Genomic DNA, 18,686 nt, shown 5'->3' with positions numbered 1-18,686 from the left:
GTTCCCATGCTACCTGCCATGTCAACGGAAACTGGCCCAGACAGTCATGTCTTGATCAATGTTTGCACAACAACCTTGCAACGGAAATATCTGTGAAGCAATATTTATTGAAAACCTCCACGTACTGAATAAATACAGGAGGAACGGGGTCAGGGGCAGGCGTCTCTTAGAGTGTGTCCAGGTCTAAAGTTCTTGGCCGGAATTGTGCAATGTACGCTCGGACTTCTGGGAGGACGGACCTACTTTCTAGAAACCACGGACCTGCAGTCCAAGGGCATGAAGGCACTGGCCCCTCCGAGGACAGTGCTTCAGGCCGGCCTCTCCCAAAGTCCGTCCCGAGGGGGCAGCCAAGTGCATGGACTGCACGTTTGCAACTTTAAAGTCACAAGTGCTCCCTGCAACGCGCTGGGAGGTTCCTGAGCAGGAGGACCTGCAGGAGGCCTCACAGGGCCCCTCCCTCCACTCCTTCCTCTCCTGCAGGGACAGCCTGGGCCCTTCCCAGGGTGCCTCGCGCCAGGGCGCAGGAGCACGCCCACTGGGGGCGGGACTCTGTCCTGCACCTGCTCCCAGCGTCCATTGGAGCGGTTCGCGCCCACAGGCGCGCGCATGCCCTAACCGCAGGCGGGTCCCCAATGGCCGCCCAGGCTGCACGCGGGGCCTGGCATGGCGGCCTCCGGAGTCCGTTAGGCAAACAGGGAGGTAAGGGGCGCGTGGCCTCCTCTCCCCTCAGGGGCCCCCTCTTCTCTGTGGTTCTCCCTGTGGGCTCTGTGCCCCGGGTCTGTGCTCAGCCCCCACACCCTCACATATTTCTGTGTGTTTTCACCGGGAATTGACAGCCACTGGCCGTTGGGGGTCAGTGATGTGGGCCTACACGGCCCAATGATGCCTGTGAGTCCAACTCGGGTCGTCGGTCTGTGTCCCCCGCTTTCTGAACAGCGCGGCTCCCGACAGTTCTTCCGCCTCTGACAGCGCCTCCGGTTCACACTGTGTCTGCGGGCGGCTGTGGCCACAGGGCGGCCATGCCTGTGTGTGAACGTGCAGGCGGAGCGCTGTATTTGGAGGGTGTGGAGGTGTATATGCCGGTGAACAGTAGTGTTTGTGCGGTTTGGTGTGGGGTGTGTGGCTGTGTGTTCTCCAAGATGGAAGAGTGAATTCTGTGGGAATTTGGGAGGGGGTATGTATGAGCAGGTGTGTACGTGGCATGAAGTGTGTTTGGGACATACGTATGGGGACACAGGTGTGCAGGTTTGCAGGGCACGGGCTATTCGTGGGTCTGTTCGGGGCTTGTGGAGAGTGTGTGTGTGGAGTGTACTGTGTTCCAGGGCCGTGGCCGGGGAAGGATGTTTCTGGAGCTCCGTGTTTGCATTTTTCAGTCGGGCCCTAAGGCTCACATGTTTTGGGTACCGAGGGTGAGTATTTGAGGGAGAGATGGTTTCTGTGCTTATACATGGGATGGACGATGGTATCTATGTATGGGAGGTGTGTGATAAGGTTATTTGTTAGTGTTTGTGGATGTGAGAGCTGACTCATTCGCTAGGGGTAATTTGGAATTTGGAAGTTGTTTTATATGTGGTTTCCTGGGGATATATCTACATGTCTTGCCCAGGTATACTGGTCTGTGTTTATATCTATGACCAGGTGCATGAATTATCAGTTTGTTCATACGGTGTATGGGGTTCTTAGATGTACATAAAGTGTATTTCTTTGGAGAATACTAAAGTGTTTCTACATGTATTTGGTAGTAGTTAGCAAGCAGTGGTCTGTATATTCAGAGTGATGCCAGAGAAAACAATGTGTATAGTGTGCTTTTGTTACATACTGAAGAGGCGAGGTGACGAGGTTGTATTCTGGAGAGGTGGCATAATGTATAGTGTTTGAGGGGTCTGTATATTCAGGGCTTGAGAATATTTGCAAGCGTGTGTGTTTCCATAGGTGTGTGAGAATAGTGTATGCATATTAGTGAGAGTTAAGGGATTGTCAGTGCTTTTGTGTTTTGCATGTATCCATCTGAGTGTGTGGGGTGTATATTCGTGAGTGGTTTGTGGGTATGTGTATTTGGGATTTGTGAGTGTATCAGGAGGCTTAGGGTCCTCTTTGCATCTGTTCCAGAATGTAATGCTTGCAGAATTTGGTGGTATTGCTTGTATGTGTCCTCTCTGTGTGTGAGGTGGGCTTATATGTATTTGATAAGTAGAGGTTGTTTGTCACTCTATGTATTTGAGTTTGGAGCTTATGGATGGGCTGTGTGTTCTAGGGAATGTGAGAGTTCACTTTGTGTTTGGAAACAAAGAGACTGTGTAGGTTGTGTGTGTGTGTGTGTTCAGGAATTGTGGAGCATGTGCATTTTTATGGCTGTGGAGTTGCATATGGAGCGTGTGCATTTTATGGCTGTGGAGTTGCATATGGATCTTTTTTTGGGTGCCACATGAGACAGTTGTCTACTTGTATTTTTAGAGGGTCTGAAGTATTCAGTATTCAGTGTGTATATCTGGGTAGTATGTTGGTTGCCCATGTTTGTATACAGGCCCATGTAGTGTGTGTGTGTATATAATTGTAGGTGTAGAATGTGAATATTCCGGATGATTAGGGGTTTGTTTGTAACAACTTAGGTAGTAAGAGGTGGTCTATCTGTATATTCCAGGAGAGTGAGGGTAGAAATGTACATGTGTGTTCATATATGTAAATTCATTTTTGTTTATATATCTGGGTGGGAGTGGAGGTTCCTAGGCAGGGTGTAAGTGCATTGTATGCACATAATCATTTGACAGGGGATGGGGTGTGCTGGAACTGGCTCATACTAGCTTGGGATAGTTGATGGTGCATGTCTCTCTGGGGCTCTGTGTTCATCAGGTGGGTAGCTTGAAATTAGGCATGCTGGGAATATTTGTACCAGGTGCTCACCACAATTGAAGCCTTTCCTGCATCCTCCTGAGAGTGATCAGCATTCACCAGCACCCCACTTGTGTGTGTGTGTCTCAGTGTATGTGCGTGTGAAGCAGGGATATTCAGGCATCAGTGGGCATATGTATGGGAGGCTCTATGTGAATTGGGAGCGAGGCATCTGGGGCTGCGGGCCTTGCATAGACCATGGTCATTCTGAATCATTGCATTGCTCTTAATCAGGTTGGTCCATTCTTTCGGCCAAAGAATCCCATAAATGTTGGTGATTTCTGGCCCCTCTTCCTACAGATGGATTGGGGGTGTCTGTCCTTTAGGCATGTGGACATTTCTTTATTCTTTAACATTTGTATGATCCTGGCATCTGGGGCCCTAGATGGGTGGGCCTGGTGGACAGATAGCTGTGCAGAACAGAACCTTCACAGGTGTACTTCTGGCCTGACAGGCTACAGTCAGAAGATGGGGGGGCATCCTGGAGGTCAGATGGCAAATTGTTCCCCCTGGCAAACGCCCTAAGAATCAGCTGGGCAGGTACTGGTATTACTGACTCGTACCTGCTGACTGCACGGAGCAGTTGGGGCCAGCACCAGCAGCAGTGGGAGCGGGGCCGGGGCTGTCAGCAGGTGCAAGTGGTGGCTACTGCCCTGATTGCCCCTCAGGAGCAGGGGGAGGTGGAGAAGCCCTGAGGGGCGATCGGGGCTGGCAGCTGCCACTCGCACCCGCTGATGGCTTGGAGCAATTGAGGCCGGCACCAGCAGCAGGTGCCTATATAATAAAAGCCTAAGGATAAGGTGGGTGGGCAAGGACAGCCTTTACATGGGGTCCAGGTGATGAGTTGTGTTGTGTATCAGGCTGGTCAGTGATGTCACTAGTTCTTAACCCACTTATCTCCATGGAAACCTCAATCCTTTTGGATAGGGAGGACTTCAGGGGTCAGTGATATGACAGAGATGGATGCGAAGAGGCTTTGTCCCTGAGGATGGCTGGGAGCTGACACCTAAAGAGACAGGGGAGTCCCACTCTGAGGACATATACGTCTCTGACATTTCTGAACACTTTAGACAGGCTCTCCTTTGTTATCTGAAGGCTCAGGATGATTCTAGCACTGACCCTCTTTTCTCTATTCCATGTTGATCTGCAAACCACCAGAGGGAACCACATGATGAGTGTAGCCACCAGCTGACCCCACAGCTGCCTCCTGCCTCTCTTAATCCCTCCCAAGAATTTATTGGGTATTCCTTCCTTATAGTGAGTCTCCTTCTGGCCTTTTCTCTCCCATGATGAATCCTCCTGCCAACAGAATGTACCCCTCACTTGCTTGAATGCCCCAATAACTGCTTGTCTGAGTATAAGCAGATTCCTAGTAGCTCTCACTGCCCTCTCCATAACCTAGCCCCTATAAAATGACAGTGTGTTGTACTGATCATGTTGTGGGTTGATGCCAGAATGGAGCCAGTTCTAGTTTTATATTTTAAAACGTTACATATTTAAATAAACATGCAGTATAATGTATACAAGGTAATGTTCTTGGGGCTTGTTGAAAAATTTTTGGCTTTGGTTCTGAAATGGGAAGGCACGTCTCTTGAGTTTTATGGGCGAGGAGGAACAGGAGTACCTTGGTATCTTGAATCAGCAGTGAAAATCCCCCACCAGGTGCAATTAATGCAAAATGCTAGAATGGCTGGGCTTGGACAGAGCTGGTTTTTCTGGGGCTGATATTTTTTTGGAGTGTAGTCATTTCCCTGTGTCTCCATGGACAGAAGGAATCTTCTGTTCTTTTTAAAAAAATAATTTAAGAAAATGTTTTATTACAGTTGCCATACAATTGTTATATTAGTTTCAGATGTACAACATGGTGATAAAACATTTATATAACTTACAAATTGATTACCTCGATAAGTCTAGTACCCATTTGACACCATACGTAGTTCTTACAATATTATTGACTTTATATCCCTATGGCTGTTTTTATAATTGAAAATTTGTAGATATTAATCTCTTCCACTTTTCCCCACATCCTTCCCACCTCCCTTCAAAATGTTCTCAGCACCTGTGAATATGCTTCTGTTTTGTTTGTTGGTTAATTTTGTTCTTTAGATTCCACATGTAAATGAAATCACATGGTCCTTGTCCTTCTCCATCTGAGCTATTTGACTTAGCATAATGCCCTCTAGTTCTATCTGTTGTTGCAAATGGCAAGATTTCATTCTCTCTTTTGGTTGAGCAGAATTGTATTGTTTGCAGTACCACACTTTCTTTATCCACTCATTTATTGATGGATACTTCGGTTTCTTCCATGTCTTGGCTATCCTATATAAGAAAAGCCTAATATGCTAAGTGTCCAGTCGGCCAGTCATTTGTTCCACAAATCAAAGTGTAATCCTATATAATAAAATGCTAATATGCAAATAGACCCAACGTTGGAACAACAGAACAACTGGTTGCTATGATGTGTGCTGACCATCAGGTGGTGTGCAGAGAACATGGTGGGTGTTGGCCACGGCGGGATGGTGGGGCAGGTGAGCAGGGGCACCAGACCAAGGCGGGGCACCGGTTGTTGTCACTGGGGGGAGCCTCTGGTGGTTACTAAAAATTCTTTGCTCCCCTGCGCCGTGGTCCCGCCCGGTGCTTGCACCTGCTGCCAGTGCTGGCCCCGCTCACACCTGCTGATGGCGCCTGGCATGGCACCGATCGCTTGGCGCCATTAGCGTGTGCTAGCAGTGGCTGCTGTCCCTGATTGCCCCTCAGGGCTTCTCCACCTCCCCATGCTCCTGAGGGGCAATCAGGGCAGTAGCCACCACTTGCACTCGCTGCCGGTGCCGGCCCCGCTTGCACCTGCTGCTAGTGCCAGCCCCATTTGCTCCACTCTGTCAGTGGGTGCAAGTGGGGCTGGCACCATCAGTATGTGGGAGTGGCGGCAGCAGGATTGTAGCTGGAGGCAGACAATGGACTGAGGGCCTTGGGGGGAGGGGTTGGGTAGGGGCGTGGATATGGGCTGAGACCTGCCCCTATTCCTGCCGCAGCTTCTAGGCCCATGGTTCATTTCAAGGTGCATGAATTCGTGCACTGGCCCCCTAGTATGCTAATGATATGCTAAGGCCGCTCAACCACTCGCTATGACATGCACTGACCACCAGGGGGCAGACAGTACACCAGTCGCTATGATGTGCACTGACTACCAGGGGGCAGATGATCCGACCAGTAGGTTAGCTTGCTGCTGGGGTCCGGGACTGAGCAAGATGCACCAGACACGCCCTGGAGCCCTCCCCCAACCCCTCCCTGGCTGGCCAATCTCCCGCATCCCTCCCCAGCACCAGTGGGATCCCTTGGCTTGGCCTACACCCTCTCGCAGTCTGGACCTCTTGGGGGATGTCGGTGAGCCGGTTTCAGCCTGATCCCACTGGCCAGGCTGAGTGGCCCCATTGGTGCACGAATTCCCACACTGGGCCTCTAGTTGTAATTAATGCTGCAATGGACATAGTGATGCATATATCTTTTAGAATTAGTGTTTTATGTTTCTTTGAATAAATACTGAGAATTGGAATTGCTGGGTCCTCCTCGTTTCTTTTGATGGCCTTTGATTTAAAGTGTATTTTGTGTGATATAAGTATTGTGATACCAGTTTTTAAAATTTCCATTTGCATGAAATATCATTTTTCATCCCTTTACTTTAGATCTGAAGGAGGTCTCTTGTAAGCAGCATATGTATGGGTCTTGCTGTGTTATCCATTTAGCCATCCTGTGTCTTTTGATTGGAGCATTTAACCCATTTACATTTAAAGTAATTATTGATAGGTTTGTAGTTATTGCCATTTTATTATTCATATGTTCACCTCCACCTCCACCTCTACCTCCACCCACACCCAAACCCACACCCACACTCACACCTTCTTTTTCTTGAGTCTTTTTAACATTTCTTGTAATACTGTTGGGTGGTTATTAACTCCTGCTTTTTCTTTTCTGAAAAGCTCATATCTCTCCTATTCTAAGTAATAGCCCTGCTGAGTAGAGTAATCTTGATATACCAGTAGGCCCTTGCTTTTCATCACTTTGAATATTTGGTGCCAGTCCCTTCTACCTTGCAAAGTTTCTACTAAGGAATCAGATGATTATGGGAGCTCTGTTGCAGGTAAGTAGTAGTTCTTATCTTGCTGCATTTCAGATTCTCTCTTTGTCATTAACCTTTGCCATTTTACTTATGATGTATCTTGGTGTGGGCCTCTTGGGTTCATCTTCTTTGGGACTCTGCACTTCCTGGACTTGTGTGTCTGTTTCCTTCACCAGGTTAGAGAAATTTTTCATTCGTACCTCTGTAAATAGGTTTTAATCCCTTATACTTTCTTCTTCTTCTGGTACCACTGTGATCTGAATGTTGTTATGCTTGATGTTGTCCCAGAAGTCTCTTAAGCTATCAGCATTTAAAAAAATTGATATATTTATTGCTGTTCCAATTTTCAGCTACCTTGTCTTCCAAATTGCTGATTTGATCCTCTGCTTCATGAAATCTACTCTAGACTCACTCGAATGTATTCTTCATTTCAGTTATTGTATTCTTCATTTGATTGATTCTTTTTTTTTCCCATCTCCATTTTTATGTTCCCCATCTCTTCTTTTGATTTTCTTTACTGTTCTAGTCAATGAAAGGGTAACTTTATTGAGGCCCCAGGGTTCTGGGATTCAGACAGAAGACTTCCCTGCAGTCGAGGAGCTGGTGGAGGGGCCTTATTTAACCTTCTTGGGGCACAGGTTGTTTTGGTGGCTGCACTTATTTTTGTGGCAGTTGATAGCGTGAGGATACAACTGAATGTAACACATTTGGTAGATCATCTTGTTGCATTTGTACTTCTGGGCAAGCTGGTGGAAGGAGGGTTCGATGATGCCATCCCACAGATGAAGCATCAAGTACAAGGTGCTATTTTTCTAATAATGTAGTCAGAGTGTGACCATCCTCTAGCTATTTGCCAGAAAAATCATATGCTGCTGGTTAGGCGGGATGCCCTTCTTTTCTTGGATTTTAGCTTTGACTTTCTCAATGGCATCACTGAGCTCAACCTTAAGGGTGATGGCCTTGCCAGTCAGGGTCTTCACTGTAGGGCGCGGCTATAGGGTTAAGCCTCGGACTGACCTGTTGGCAAAGCCACAAACAAGTCCCAGCTTAGAGGGCACAGTCCTCTTAGCATAATTAGGCTTGACCTTATGACGCTCCCTAGATCCTTCCTAGGTAGCTAATGAGCTGTGGGAGGTTCAGCAAGTGCTGCCAAAACAAGTGAAACTCACAAGAACATTGTAAGTATGGTGACCACTACCTTGTTTACCTCTGGCTATAAAATAAAGGCTCAGCTTGCCAGGCACAGGAAGATCCACCTAGAACAGGGGTGGGCAAACTTTTTTGAGTCGAAGGTCACAATGGGTTCTTAAACTGGACTGGAGGGCTGGAACAAAAGCATGGATGGAGTGTTTGTGTGAACTAATATAAATTCAAAGTAAACATCATTACATAAAAGGGTACGGTCTTTTTTTTTTTTAGTTTTATTCATTTCAAACGGGCCGGATCCAGCCCGCGGGCCATAGTTTGCCCACGGCTGACCTAGACCCAGCTTATTCTCTTTGTCATTTCTTCATCCTTTCACCACCCACACTCAGGTTTTTGAACCCTTGGCTGAACTGGTTCTGCACACTTCACAAAGATCTACATCTCTGCATCTGCTGGGGAGGCTTCTCTGCCACCTCATTGAAGAGAAAGATCCTATCTCTTTATTAATGTTCTGAGTTTATCTATGTTTTTCCTACGTTCTTTGAGCATCCTAATCAAAGTATTTTGAATTCTGCATATGGTAGATTGCTTGCCTCTGTTTTGTTGAGTTCTTTCTCTGGATTTTTTTTCCCCTGTTTTTTTCACTTGGGTCATGTTTCTTTGTTTCCTCATTTTAGCTGCTTCTCTTTGTGTGTTTCCTTGTATTTGGGTATTTGGTAGATATGTTCCATCTCCTGATCTTGGTAAAGTGGCCTTATGTTGTAGGTGTCCTGTTGGACCCAGTGGTGCAGTGTTCCATGTCACCTGTGCCAGGTACTCCAGGGGTGTCTCTTGTGTGGGTTGTGTGTGCCATTCTGTTGCAGGTGAGACTTGATTGCTATTGGTATGTTAAGGGGAGGTATTGGCTTTCAGGCTGATTAGCTGTGTGGAATGGCTGTGAGTACAGCAGACGCACTGTGTACAGGGGTTGATGCCATGGAGCAGGATTTGGATAAAGAAGAGGGGGTACAAATAATACTAGTATTATGGAATATTACTCAGCCATGAGGAAGAATGAAATCTTACTATTTGTGACAACATGGATGGACCTAGATGGTATTATGCAAAATGAAATAAGTTAGAGAAAGTCAAATACCATGTGATTTTACTTATATGTGGAATCCAGAAAACAAAATAAACAAACAAACTTATAGATACAGAGAACAAACTGATGCTTGCCAGGTGGGTGTGGGGCTAGGGAGCTGGATGAAAAGGGGAAGAGATTAAGAAGTACAAATTGACCTGGCTGGCGTGGCTCAGTGGTTGAGCATTGACCTAGGAACCAAGAGGTCATGGTTCAATTCCTGGTCAGGGCACGTGCTTGGGCTTTGGGCTTGATCTCTAGTGCAGGAGACAGCCGATCAATGATTCTTTCTCATCATTGATGTTTCTATCTCTTTCTCTCCTTCCCCCTCTGAAACCAATAAAAATATATTTTTTAAAAAGTACAAATTGGCAGTTACAAAATAGTCACAGGGATATAAAGTACAGCATAAGGAATATAGTCAGTAATATTGTAAAAACTATGTACAATGTCAGGGTGTTACTAGACTTATGGGAGGATCACTGCATATGCTATATGAATGTCTAACCACTATGCTCTACACTTGAAACTAACATAATATTGAATGTCAACTATAATTGAAATAAAAAGATTACCTCCAGAGAAATATCTGAGTTTATATTCTCCTGATAGGGTTATTGCTTGGAAAAGACAGGTAATCATGATTTATAAACCAATGTTTGATAGAGCATTCCTATAAATCCTTTAGATTGGAAATAAGAAGAGATAAGAATAAAAGAAACCCTCCCCCACCCCCATAGCTGTTGTCATGCAGTAGAGGGAACCCCAACATCAGTGGTTGTTCCAAAATAATACACAGCACAGAAGTGTTTCAAATCACTGAAAGTATCCTACTGTAAGGTCATGTGGCTCCAACTTGTTTGCTCTGGTTCAAGCTACTGCTGAACATGCTTCACCTTCTAACACCAACTGCACACAAAGTAATGGATTAAGTGTACTTTAACCCAAAACATTTGGGACTTACTTATAGAACATAGCTGTGCCCTGGGTACTATTGGGCTCAAGGGCCTACACACACTTACCTAAATGACTGATGAAACTTAATGGACATTACTGGTTTTCTTATTAATATCTGATGTAGGTACTATTGGGATAATCAATCATATCCTGAACTTTTATTTCAATATGGGATTAAAGACTTACATTTAAGACTGGAAATCAGAAAACTCCTAGAAGAAAACATAGGCAGTAAACTCTTTGATATTTGTGTTAGAAATATCTTTTTGGATATGTCTCCTCAAGCAAGGGCAACAAAAGCAAAAATAAACAAATGGGATTACACCAAATTAAAAAGCATTTGCACAGTGAAGGAAACTGTCAACAAAACTAAAAGATGACCTGCTGAATGGGAGAAAATATTTGAAAATGACATATCCAATAAGGGGTTAATATCCAAAATATATAAGGAACTCATACAACTCAATATCAAAAATATAAAAAATCTAATTAAAAAATGGATAGAGGATCTGAGTAGATATTTTTCCAAAGAAAACATGCAGATGGCCAAGAGACACATAAAAAGATGCTCAACACCACTAATTATCAGGGAAATGCAAACCAAAACCACAGTGAGCTATCACCTCACACCTGTCAGGTTGGCTAGTATCAAAAGGACAATAAACAAATGTTGGCAAGGATTTGTAGAAAAGGGAACCTCATGCACTGTTGGTGGGATTACAAACTGGTACAGCCATTATGGAAGCCAATATAGAGGTTCCTTAAAAAAATTAAAATAGAACTACCATATGACCCAGCAATTCCTCTTCTGGGTATCTATCAGAAGAAAACTAAAACACTAATTTGGAAAGATATTTGCACACTTATGTTCATTGCAACATCATTTACAATAGCCAAGATATGGAAGCAACCTAAATGTTCATCAATAGATGGATATGCAATGGAATATTACTCAGCCATAAAACAGAATGAAGTGAAATCTTGCCATTGTGACAACATGTATGGACCTAGAAGAGTATTATGCAAAGTAAAATAAGTCATATGGAGAAGGAGAAGTACCAGATAATTTCACTTACATGTGGAATCTATAAGATAAAACAAATAAAAAACAAACAGATTCATAGACATGAAGAACAAACTGATGGTTGGCAGAGGGGAAGAGGGTAGGGGGGAGGGGGAAAAATGAAGAATAAGAGGAACAAATTTCCAGTTATCAAATAAGTTATGGTAATATAATGCACAGTATAAGAAATATAGTCAGTAATATCACAGTAACCATATATGGTGCCATATGGTTACTAGACTTATTGTGATGATCTGTTCCTTAGGTATACAAATGTTGAATAACTATGTTATATACCCAAAACTAAAGTAATATTGTATATTAACTATATATTTAGATAAAAATTTATGAATATTTATTTAAACATAAGTGTGATTTTAGATATCAATATTACCACTAAGCCACAGAATAACCATCATTCAGAACCACCTGAAATCTGGCTGAATGGAAGCCCTATAAATAGAGAATTAAAGAAGCCACACTGAGACTGGATTAAAGACTTAGATTTAAGACTGGAAATCAGAAACCAGTAGGAGGGCTGGAGGTGGGGGCCAGCTTTCTCCCAGACAAAAGTGCTGGCAGAGGTCATTGTTCCTCATCAGAGCCCTCCCCCACCACAGAACCAACAGACAGGAGCCATATCTGAGCTTCCACTAACCTGGCCCACACTATTAACCCCACCTCCCTGGTGATACCCTGAGACCCTGCCCCACCAATTTGCAGCTCCACCCAAGCTGTTTGCAGTGGGTTTTAAATATGACTGTCCTGGCTTAGGCTTCAGACTTTCCTAAAATCTCTCAAACAAGCAGCAGCTGGCCTCAGCTTCCATACCTCTCGGTAAGTGGCCCCAGACGCTGGAGTAGCAACAGCCTGGCAAGGTTCATAGGTTGGCCTCTCCTAGACACCTCCAAGCCCAACATAAGTAGCAGCCATCTGCAGGTCACTCTGTAGCTCATGCCAGGTGGCCTCAGGCAGGGCACAGGCAGTGGCTGACATTGTACCCCCTGGGAGGCCCAGAACCAGTGCACCTAATGGTCAGCTTCAGACCATGCCAGATTACAACTTGACTACATCCACCAGTGACACACTCAAAGGATGGACTTGGTGAGCACCAAAGCCCCACTGAAGCATGTCTTGCTCCACAGGGGCATCTCCTGCATAGCAGTTCTCCCACTGTAGTTGCAGCTGGTCCTCACAGCTGATTCTCCTGGGAGTCAATTTCTCCCAGTAACACCAACAGCAATCAAAGTTCAACTACAACAAGACAGTGCACACAGCCCACATAGGGGCACAGCCAGAATGCCCAGCTCAGATGACTGGGGAGGCTGAGCCACTGGGCCCTACAGGACACCTACTACAAGAGGCTACTCTACCAATTCCAAGAGACATAGTAGTTCTACCTAATACATAGAAACAAACACAGGTAAGCAGCCAAAATGCAGAGACAAGGAAACATGTTGCAAATGAAAGAACAGAAGAAATCTCAAGACAATGAACTAAATGAAATAGAAGGAAGCAAACTACCAGATACAGTTTAAAACAGTGGTTACAAGGATGCTCAAGGAACTTAATGAGAACTTCAAGGAACTTAGGGAGTACTTTTAGGGAACTTAGAGCTTTGGGGAACTTAGTAAAAACAATGACATAAAAAAGGACCAGTCAGAAATTAAGGATCCACTAACTGAAATGAATAATTTACAAGGAATCAACAATACAGTAGAGGATGCCAAGAATCAAATCAGTGATTTGGAATATGAGGAAGCAAAAACTCCCTATGAGAACAACTAAAAGAAAAAAAGAATCCAAAAATATGAAGATAGTCCAGCTGGTGTGGCTCAGTGGTTGAGTGTCGACCTATGAATCAAGAAGTCCCCAGTTCAATTCCCAGTTAGGGCACATGCCTGGGTTGCAGGCTCAATGTCCAGTAGGGGGCATGCAGGAGGCAGACGATTGATGTCCCTTTCATTGATGTTTCTATCTCTCTATTCCTCTCCTTTCCTCTCTAAAATCAATAAACCATATATTTAAAAAACAAAATAATACAAAGAAATATGAAGATAGTGTAAGGAACCTCTGGGACAACTTCAAGCATACCAACCTTTGCATTATGGGGATGATGGAAGGAGAAGAGAGGGAGCAAGAAATTGAAAACCTATTTGAAAAAATAGTGACAGAAAACTTCCCCTAACTGGTGAAAGAAATAGACTTATAAGTCCAAAAAGCACAGAGAGTCCCAAACAAGAAGAGCCCAAAGTTGCCCACACTAAGACACATTATAATTAAAGTGCCAAAGTTTAAAGACAAAGAGAGAATCTTAAAAGCAGTTAGTTACCTACAAGGGAGGGCCCATACAATTGTCAGCTGATTTCTTAACAGAAACCTTGCAGGCCAGAAGGGAGTGGCAAGAAATATTCAAAGTGATGAAAAGCAAGGACCTACAGCCAAGACTAGCCTACACAGGAAAGCTATCAGTTAGAATTGAAGGTTAGATAAAGAGCTTCACAGACAAGAAAAAGCTAAAGGACTCCATCACCACCAAACCAGTGTTCCATGAAATGTTGAAGTGTCTTTAAGAAGAAGAAAAAAAATTAAAAATATGAACAATAAAATGGCAATAAATACATATCTATCAACAATTGAATCTAAAACAAAAAAACAAAAAACAACCAGTCGCATGGAAACATGGAACAGACTGACAAATCTCAGAGTGAAGGGGGTTGGAGGATGGGAAGAAATTAGCCAAAGAACTTATATGTATACTAGAGGCCTGATGCATGAAATTTGTGCAAGAGTAGGCCTTGCTTCCCTCTGGCCACTGGCAGGCACCTGGAACCTGGGCTTTCCTCACAGCCCCGGCTTCGTCTGGAAGGACGGAAGGACATCTGGTCTAATTAGCATATTATGCTTTTATTATTATAGGTATGCATTAGCTATAAACACAGATAATAGGGTGTTGAAGGCCTGGGGTGGGGTTCAGGATCTGGGTAGATGGGGGCAATAAAGGGGGTGATTAAGAGGGGGCATCAGTAATACTCTCAAAAATAAAGATTTTTTTAAAAAATAAAATTTTAAACAAGATCATATCATAATCATCTTTATAAACTATTTTTTATTTAACATAGAGAATTCTGCAATATAAATTACCACAAAATTAGCAGCTTAAAACAACACATATTTATTACTTAAGCATTTTTGTTGCCAGACTGAAATCCAGTGTTGGCCAGGTTGCAATCTCATCAGAGAATTGACTGGAGAAACATCTGCTTTCAGGCTCCCTCAGGTTATTGGTAGGATTCATTTCCTTGCAGCTAGAAACTGAGGTTCCTGTTTTCTAGCTGTCAGCAGTGGGTTGCTCTCAGCTCTTAGAGGCCCCTTTCATTCATTGCCATGGGGTCCTCTCCATAGCCCCTCTCACACCATGGTAGCTTCTTCAAAGCCATCAAAGGAGAATTATTATCATGTTTAATGGTAGCATATTATATATATGGTGTGGTTATAATATAATTTTACTATTCTCTGTAGATATGTTTTCTACTTTTCTTTATTATAATACATATTTGGGACTTCTCCAATTAATTCCTTAGATAATGCCCAGAAGTGGAATTGCTGAGTCAAATGGTATGCACTTTTAAAAGTTTTTTACATATTGCAAAATAGAAATCTAATCCCATGATACTTCCAGGAAGAATGTATGAGAGTGCTAATTTGTCATATAGAAGTATTGCTACCCCAGCTTTTTTTTCATTTCCATTCGCCTGAAAAATCTTTTCCCATCCCTTCACCATCAGTCTGTGTGAGTCCTTTTTTCTGAGGTGGGTTTCCTGTAGACAGCAGATATATGGGTCATGTTTTCTTATCTACTCAGCTACCCTATGTCTTTTGATTGGGGCATTTAATCCATTAACATTTAAAGTTATTATTGATAGGTATTTGTTTGTTGCCATTTTTATTCTTTACGCCTGTGTTCCTTCTTCATTTCCTATTTCTTCTTTTTACAGCAGACCCTTTAGCATTTTCTTGCGTTGCTGATTTGGTGGTAATAAACTCCCGTAGTCCTTTTTTGTCTGTGAAGCTCCTGATTTCACCCTCAATTTTGATTGATAGCCTTGCTGGGTATAGTATTCTTGGATTCCGACCCTTCCTTTGCATGACTTTGTATATTTCATTCCATTCCCTTCTTGCCTAATGTGTTTCTGTTGAGAAATCAGTCACTAGTCTGATGGGGGATTTTTTGTAGATAACTTTCTGTCTCTGGCCACTTTTAAGATTCTTTGTCGTTGGTGTTTGCCAATTTAATTATAATGTGCCTTGGTGTCGGTCTTTTGGGGTTCATTTTGTTTGGGACCTGTGAGCTTCTTGGATTTGTGTGTTTTCTTTCCTATATCAGGGAAGTTTTCTGTCATTATTTCTTCAAACATGTTTCTATTCCTTGCTCAGTTTCCTCTCCTTCTGGCACCCCTATTATGTGGATGTTGTTTCATTTCATGTTGTCCCAAAGTTTCCTTAGGCTCTCCTCCTGTTTTTTAAGTTTTTTTTTTTTCTAGATGTTGCTGTGCTTGGGTATTTTTTCCTACCATGTCTTCTAGCTCACTGATGGCAGTCCTCTGCTTCTTCTAGTCTACTGTTGATGCTTTCTATTGAGTTCTTTATAGCAGCGATGTCATTTTTCATTTCTTCTTGGTTCTTCTTCATTTCCTCTTGGTTCTTACACATATTGTTGAATTTGTCTTCCATTCTTTTCAGCCACCTTATGACCATTTCTCTGCATTCTTTCTCTGACATATTGCTTGCCTCCTTTTTGTTTACTTCCTTTTCTGGTGATGCCTCCTTTTCTTTCATTTGTGGGCTATTTCTTTGTCTCCCCATGATCTCTCTTCTCCGGGTGTCTGGTTATGTAGCTCTTTCTCTCTGTCCAGCTCTGCACACAATTCTCCAAACATTTCTTCTGCACATCCTTTTCCCCCTGGCACTAAGCAGCCGGCGCACTGGTAAAATCCGAGGCTGCCTTTTTGCGCCCAATCCAGCTATGGGATAATTTTTAGAGCTCCCTTCTGCCAGCAGCCCTGTGGATCCCCTTCCACACTTACGGATCACCTGGCCCCAAAGGCCGCGGGCTTTGTGGGGTGCAGACTTCCCCGACATGCATTCCTCTCTCCAACCTGGATTGCAGTCCTCACCTTTCCCTATGTTAAATCTGACCTTTTTGTGAGGAGGAGCAGGGCTTGTTCGAGTCCACATATTTGCGCTGCTTGAGATCCTGGTTTCCTGGGTTCGTAGCTGGTCCCTGGGTGCTGTGGTTGCAGGATCCCTGGATGTATACGCTTCCGATAACAGCCACTCTCCCCTTCAAGATGGCATGGTCTCCGTGGCAGAGCTGGCTGCTCCGGGAGTGATTTCAGCAGCAGTGGAGGCTGCCTGGTTAGGGGAGCCTGGTCTAGCAGTCTCCAACAGTCCCCTAGAGTATAGCTATCACTCACCCACAAATTTACACTCTCCGTAAGTCCATACCCTCTCCTTTTGTTCTCTCACTCACACACTATCTTGCAGTCTGCCTTCCCATTGGCAGCCATCTTCTGGCTTCCTAAATGGTAGTTTTTAAATAACAATGAACCATATTCCAAAGTTAACCTTAAGGCCACTAAAAGTCAATAAGTTATCTCTGTTACAGAATTTGCCAAAGAAAATAACTTGGATAATAATAATTGGCTTTAAAATCTCAAAATTATTGAAACATGGATAAAATAGATGTATCTAAGATGAAGGATTTGTGGTGGAGCTTTTCAGTGACAATTATAGATAGTAGGTGTGGACAAAAGGGGCCACATGCTGACCTGATAAGCTCAGGAGAGGCCTGCATGGCAGTTTTGCAAACTCAGAGACCTAAAGTAACCACAAAGGATGGTCTGAAATTAAACTTTAACTAAAAGCAGTTATGGTGGGCAGTTACGTCCTAGGCCAGTATCTTCACTGACAAGGTCAACCTTTACCTTAACTGAGCCTATCTGTCTTTTTGCATCTATGATAACATACCCTTGAAATGTCTGGGTAACTTGTGACTTCCCTGTATCTGGAGCCCCTAGGGCACAACCAGGTGTGCTGGGTCCCAGGACAGATACCACAAATTCCTTCATCATGATGTTAATTGTTCCTGCACCCACCTAAGTATGTGTCCGTCATTTTACTTTTTATCCAATCCCAGGGGTTTTTCTGCTTTGCTTTATCCCTCCTCCTTAATCTATCACCAATGAATTTCATGTAACCCACCTATGTTCCTCCTTTGATTGAAATGTATAAATACAAATGTAACCCCGCCATTCTCTGGAGCACTATCTCAATTCGTTGAGGTTCTGCTTCCCGGCATATGTCGACAGTTTGGCTCAAATAAACTCACAAAAATTCTTTACAGGTTTCAATGGGTTTTTTTACGTTAACATAGGGGTCCAGTAGCCTGGCAGGGAAGACTGGCTGTGCCCTTTGTTAATTGAGGGACTAGTTTCCCATGGGCAGCAACTTCTAAAGAAAGAATGTGGCAATTTTACATTTAAATAGACCAGGCTTGCTCCCAAAGCCATTGGCAACTTAAAACTTTGGAGTTTTCTGAATTTATTACCAAATATTTGTTTGTAATCCACCCTTTTGGTGGATGGAACAAAACCAAAAGACAGAGCCATCTTATATTTTGGCGGGAATATAGAATTGAATCTATTAATTAAATGTCTTGTATTTTTAAAAAATGTAAAGTTATTATTAATCTAAGAAATGCTCAGTATTTAACTTACCAGCTAAAATTTAAGGCTTCTAATTGTTTAAAGTTCAAATTAAGTTGGGAAAAATCATATAGTTGTATTATTAAAATGCATGAAGTATAAAAAGTTATTTTTGGGAAATTCTTGTATTTTCTCTAGAGAAATTAGTATTTCATAATATATTATAATCTTTATGTGTGGCAAAATTTCAACCTAAGGTATAATATCTTATATGGTCTAATTAATAAAGAGGATTAATTCTGTGGTCTCAACCAAATTTTTAATATAAAAACCAGTCTAAATTTAATTAATATCTATCAGAATAATTTTAAAAGTATATAACATAATATTTAGGTTAGATATATATATGTATTTGATAATCTTTCCAAGTTAAATTTCAAGACTAATCGAAAGATGACTTTTGGAGCATTCCAAGGGCCTGAAGTGATTCTAATTCTCTCTTCTTAAAAGAAATATTTTTAAACTAAATTAGGCTGATCTAATATATTTGAAATCACGTGGAAATCTTTATCAAATAAAAATTAATAAATATATTTCATTTATATACATATATTTTAAATGTTGTGAAAGTTTTAACCTCTAAGGGAGGGCAGGCAAAGTTGCTAAATATTTCTTAAGTAAAGC

The 18,686-nt window shown here is 43.0% G+C and overlaps 1 protein-coding gene across 1 annotated transcript in view; it reads right to left on the bottom strand.

Moving 5' to 3' along the window:
* Positions 1-7,620: 7,620 nt before the first annotated feature.
* The window catches only part of LOC111824049 (ubiquitin-60S ribosomal protein L40-like), a 56,311-nt gene continuing 45,245 nt past the window's right edge, over positions 7,621-18,686 (bottom strand). The window contains exons 2-3 of the mRNA XM_023747329.1: positions 7,896-7,998; positions 7,621-7,814 (exon numbers count right to left, since the gene is read on the bottom strand). Of these exons, the coding sequence (XP_023603097.1) occupies positions 7,621-7,814; positions 7,896-7,998 (297 nt within the window). The remainder of the gene's footprint in view (positions 7,815-7,895; positions 7,999-18,686) is intronic.

Source organism: Myotis lucifugus, unplaced genomic scaffold (genome assembly GCF_000147115.1).
Source record: "Myotis lucifugus unplaced genomic scaffold, Myoluc2.0 scaffold_840, whole genome shotgun sequence".
NCBI lineage: Eukaryota > Metazoa > Chordata > Mammalia > Chiroptera > Vespertilionidae > Myotis > Myotis lucifugus.
The sequence above is the reverse complement of the archived record's forward strand: the minus strand, read 5'-3'. Positions and strand labels throughout refer to the sequence as shown.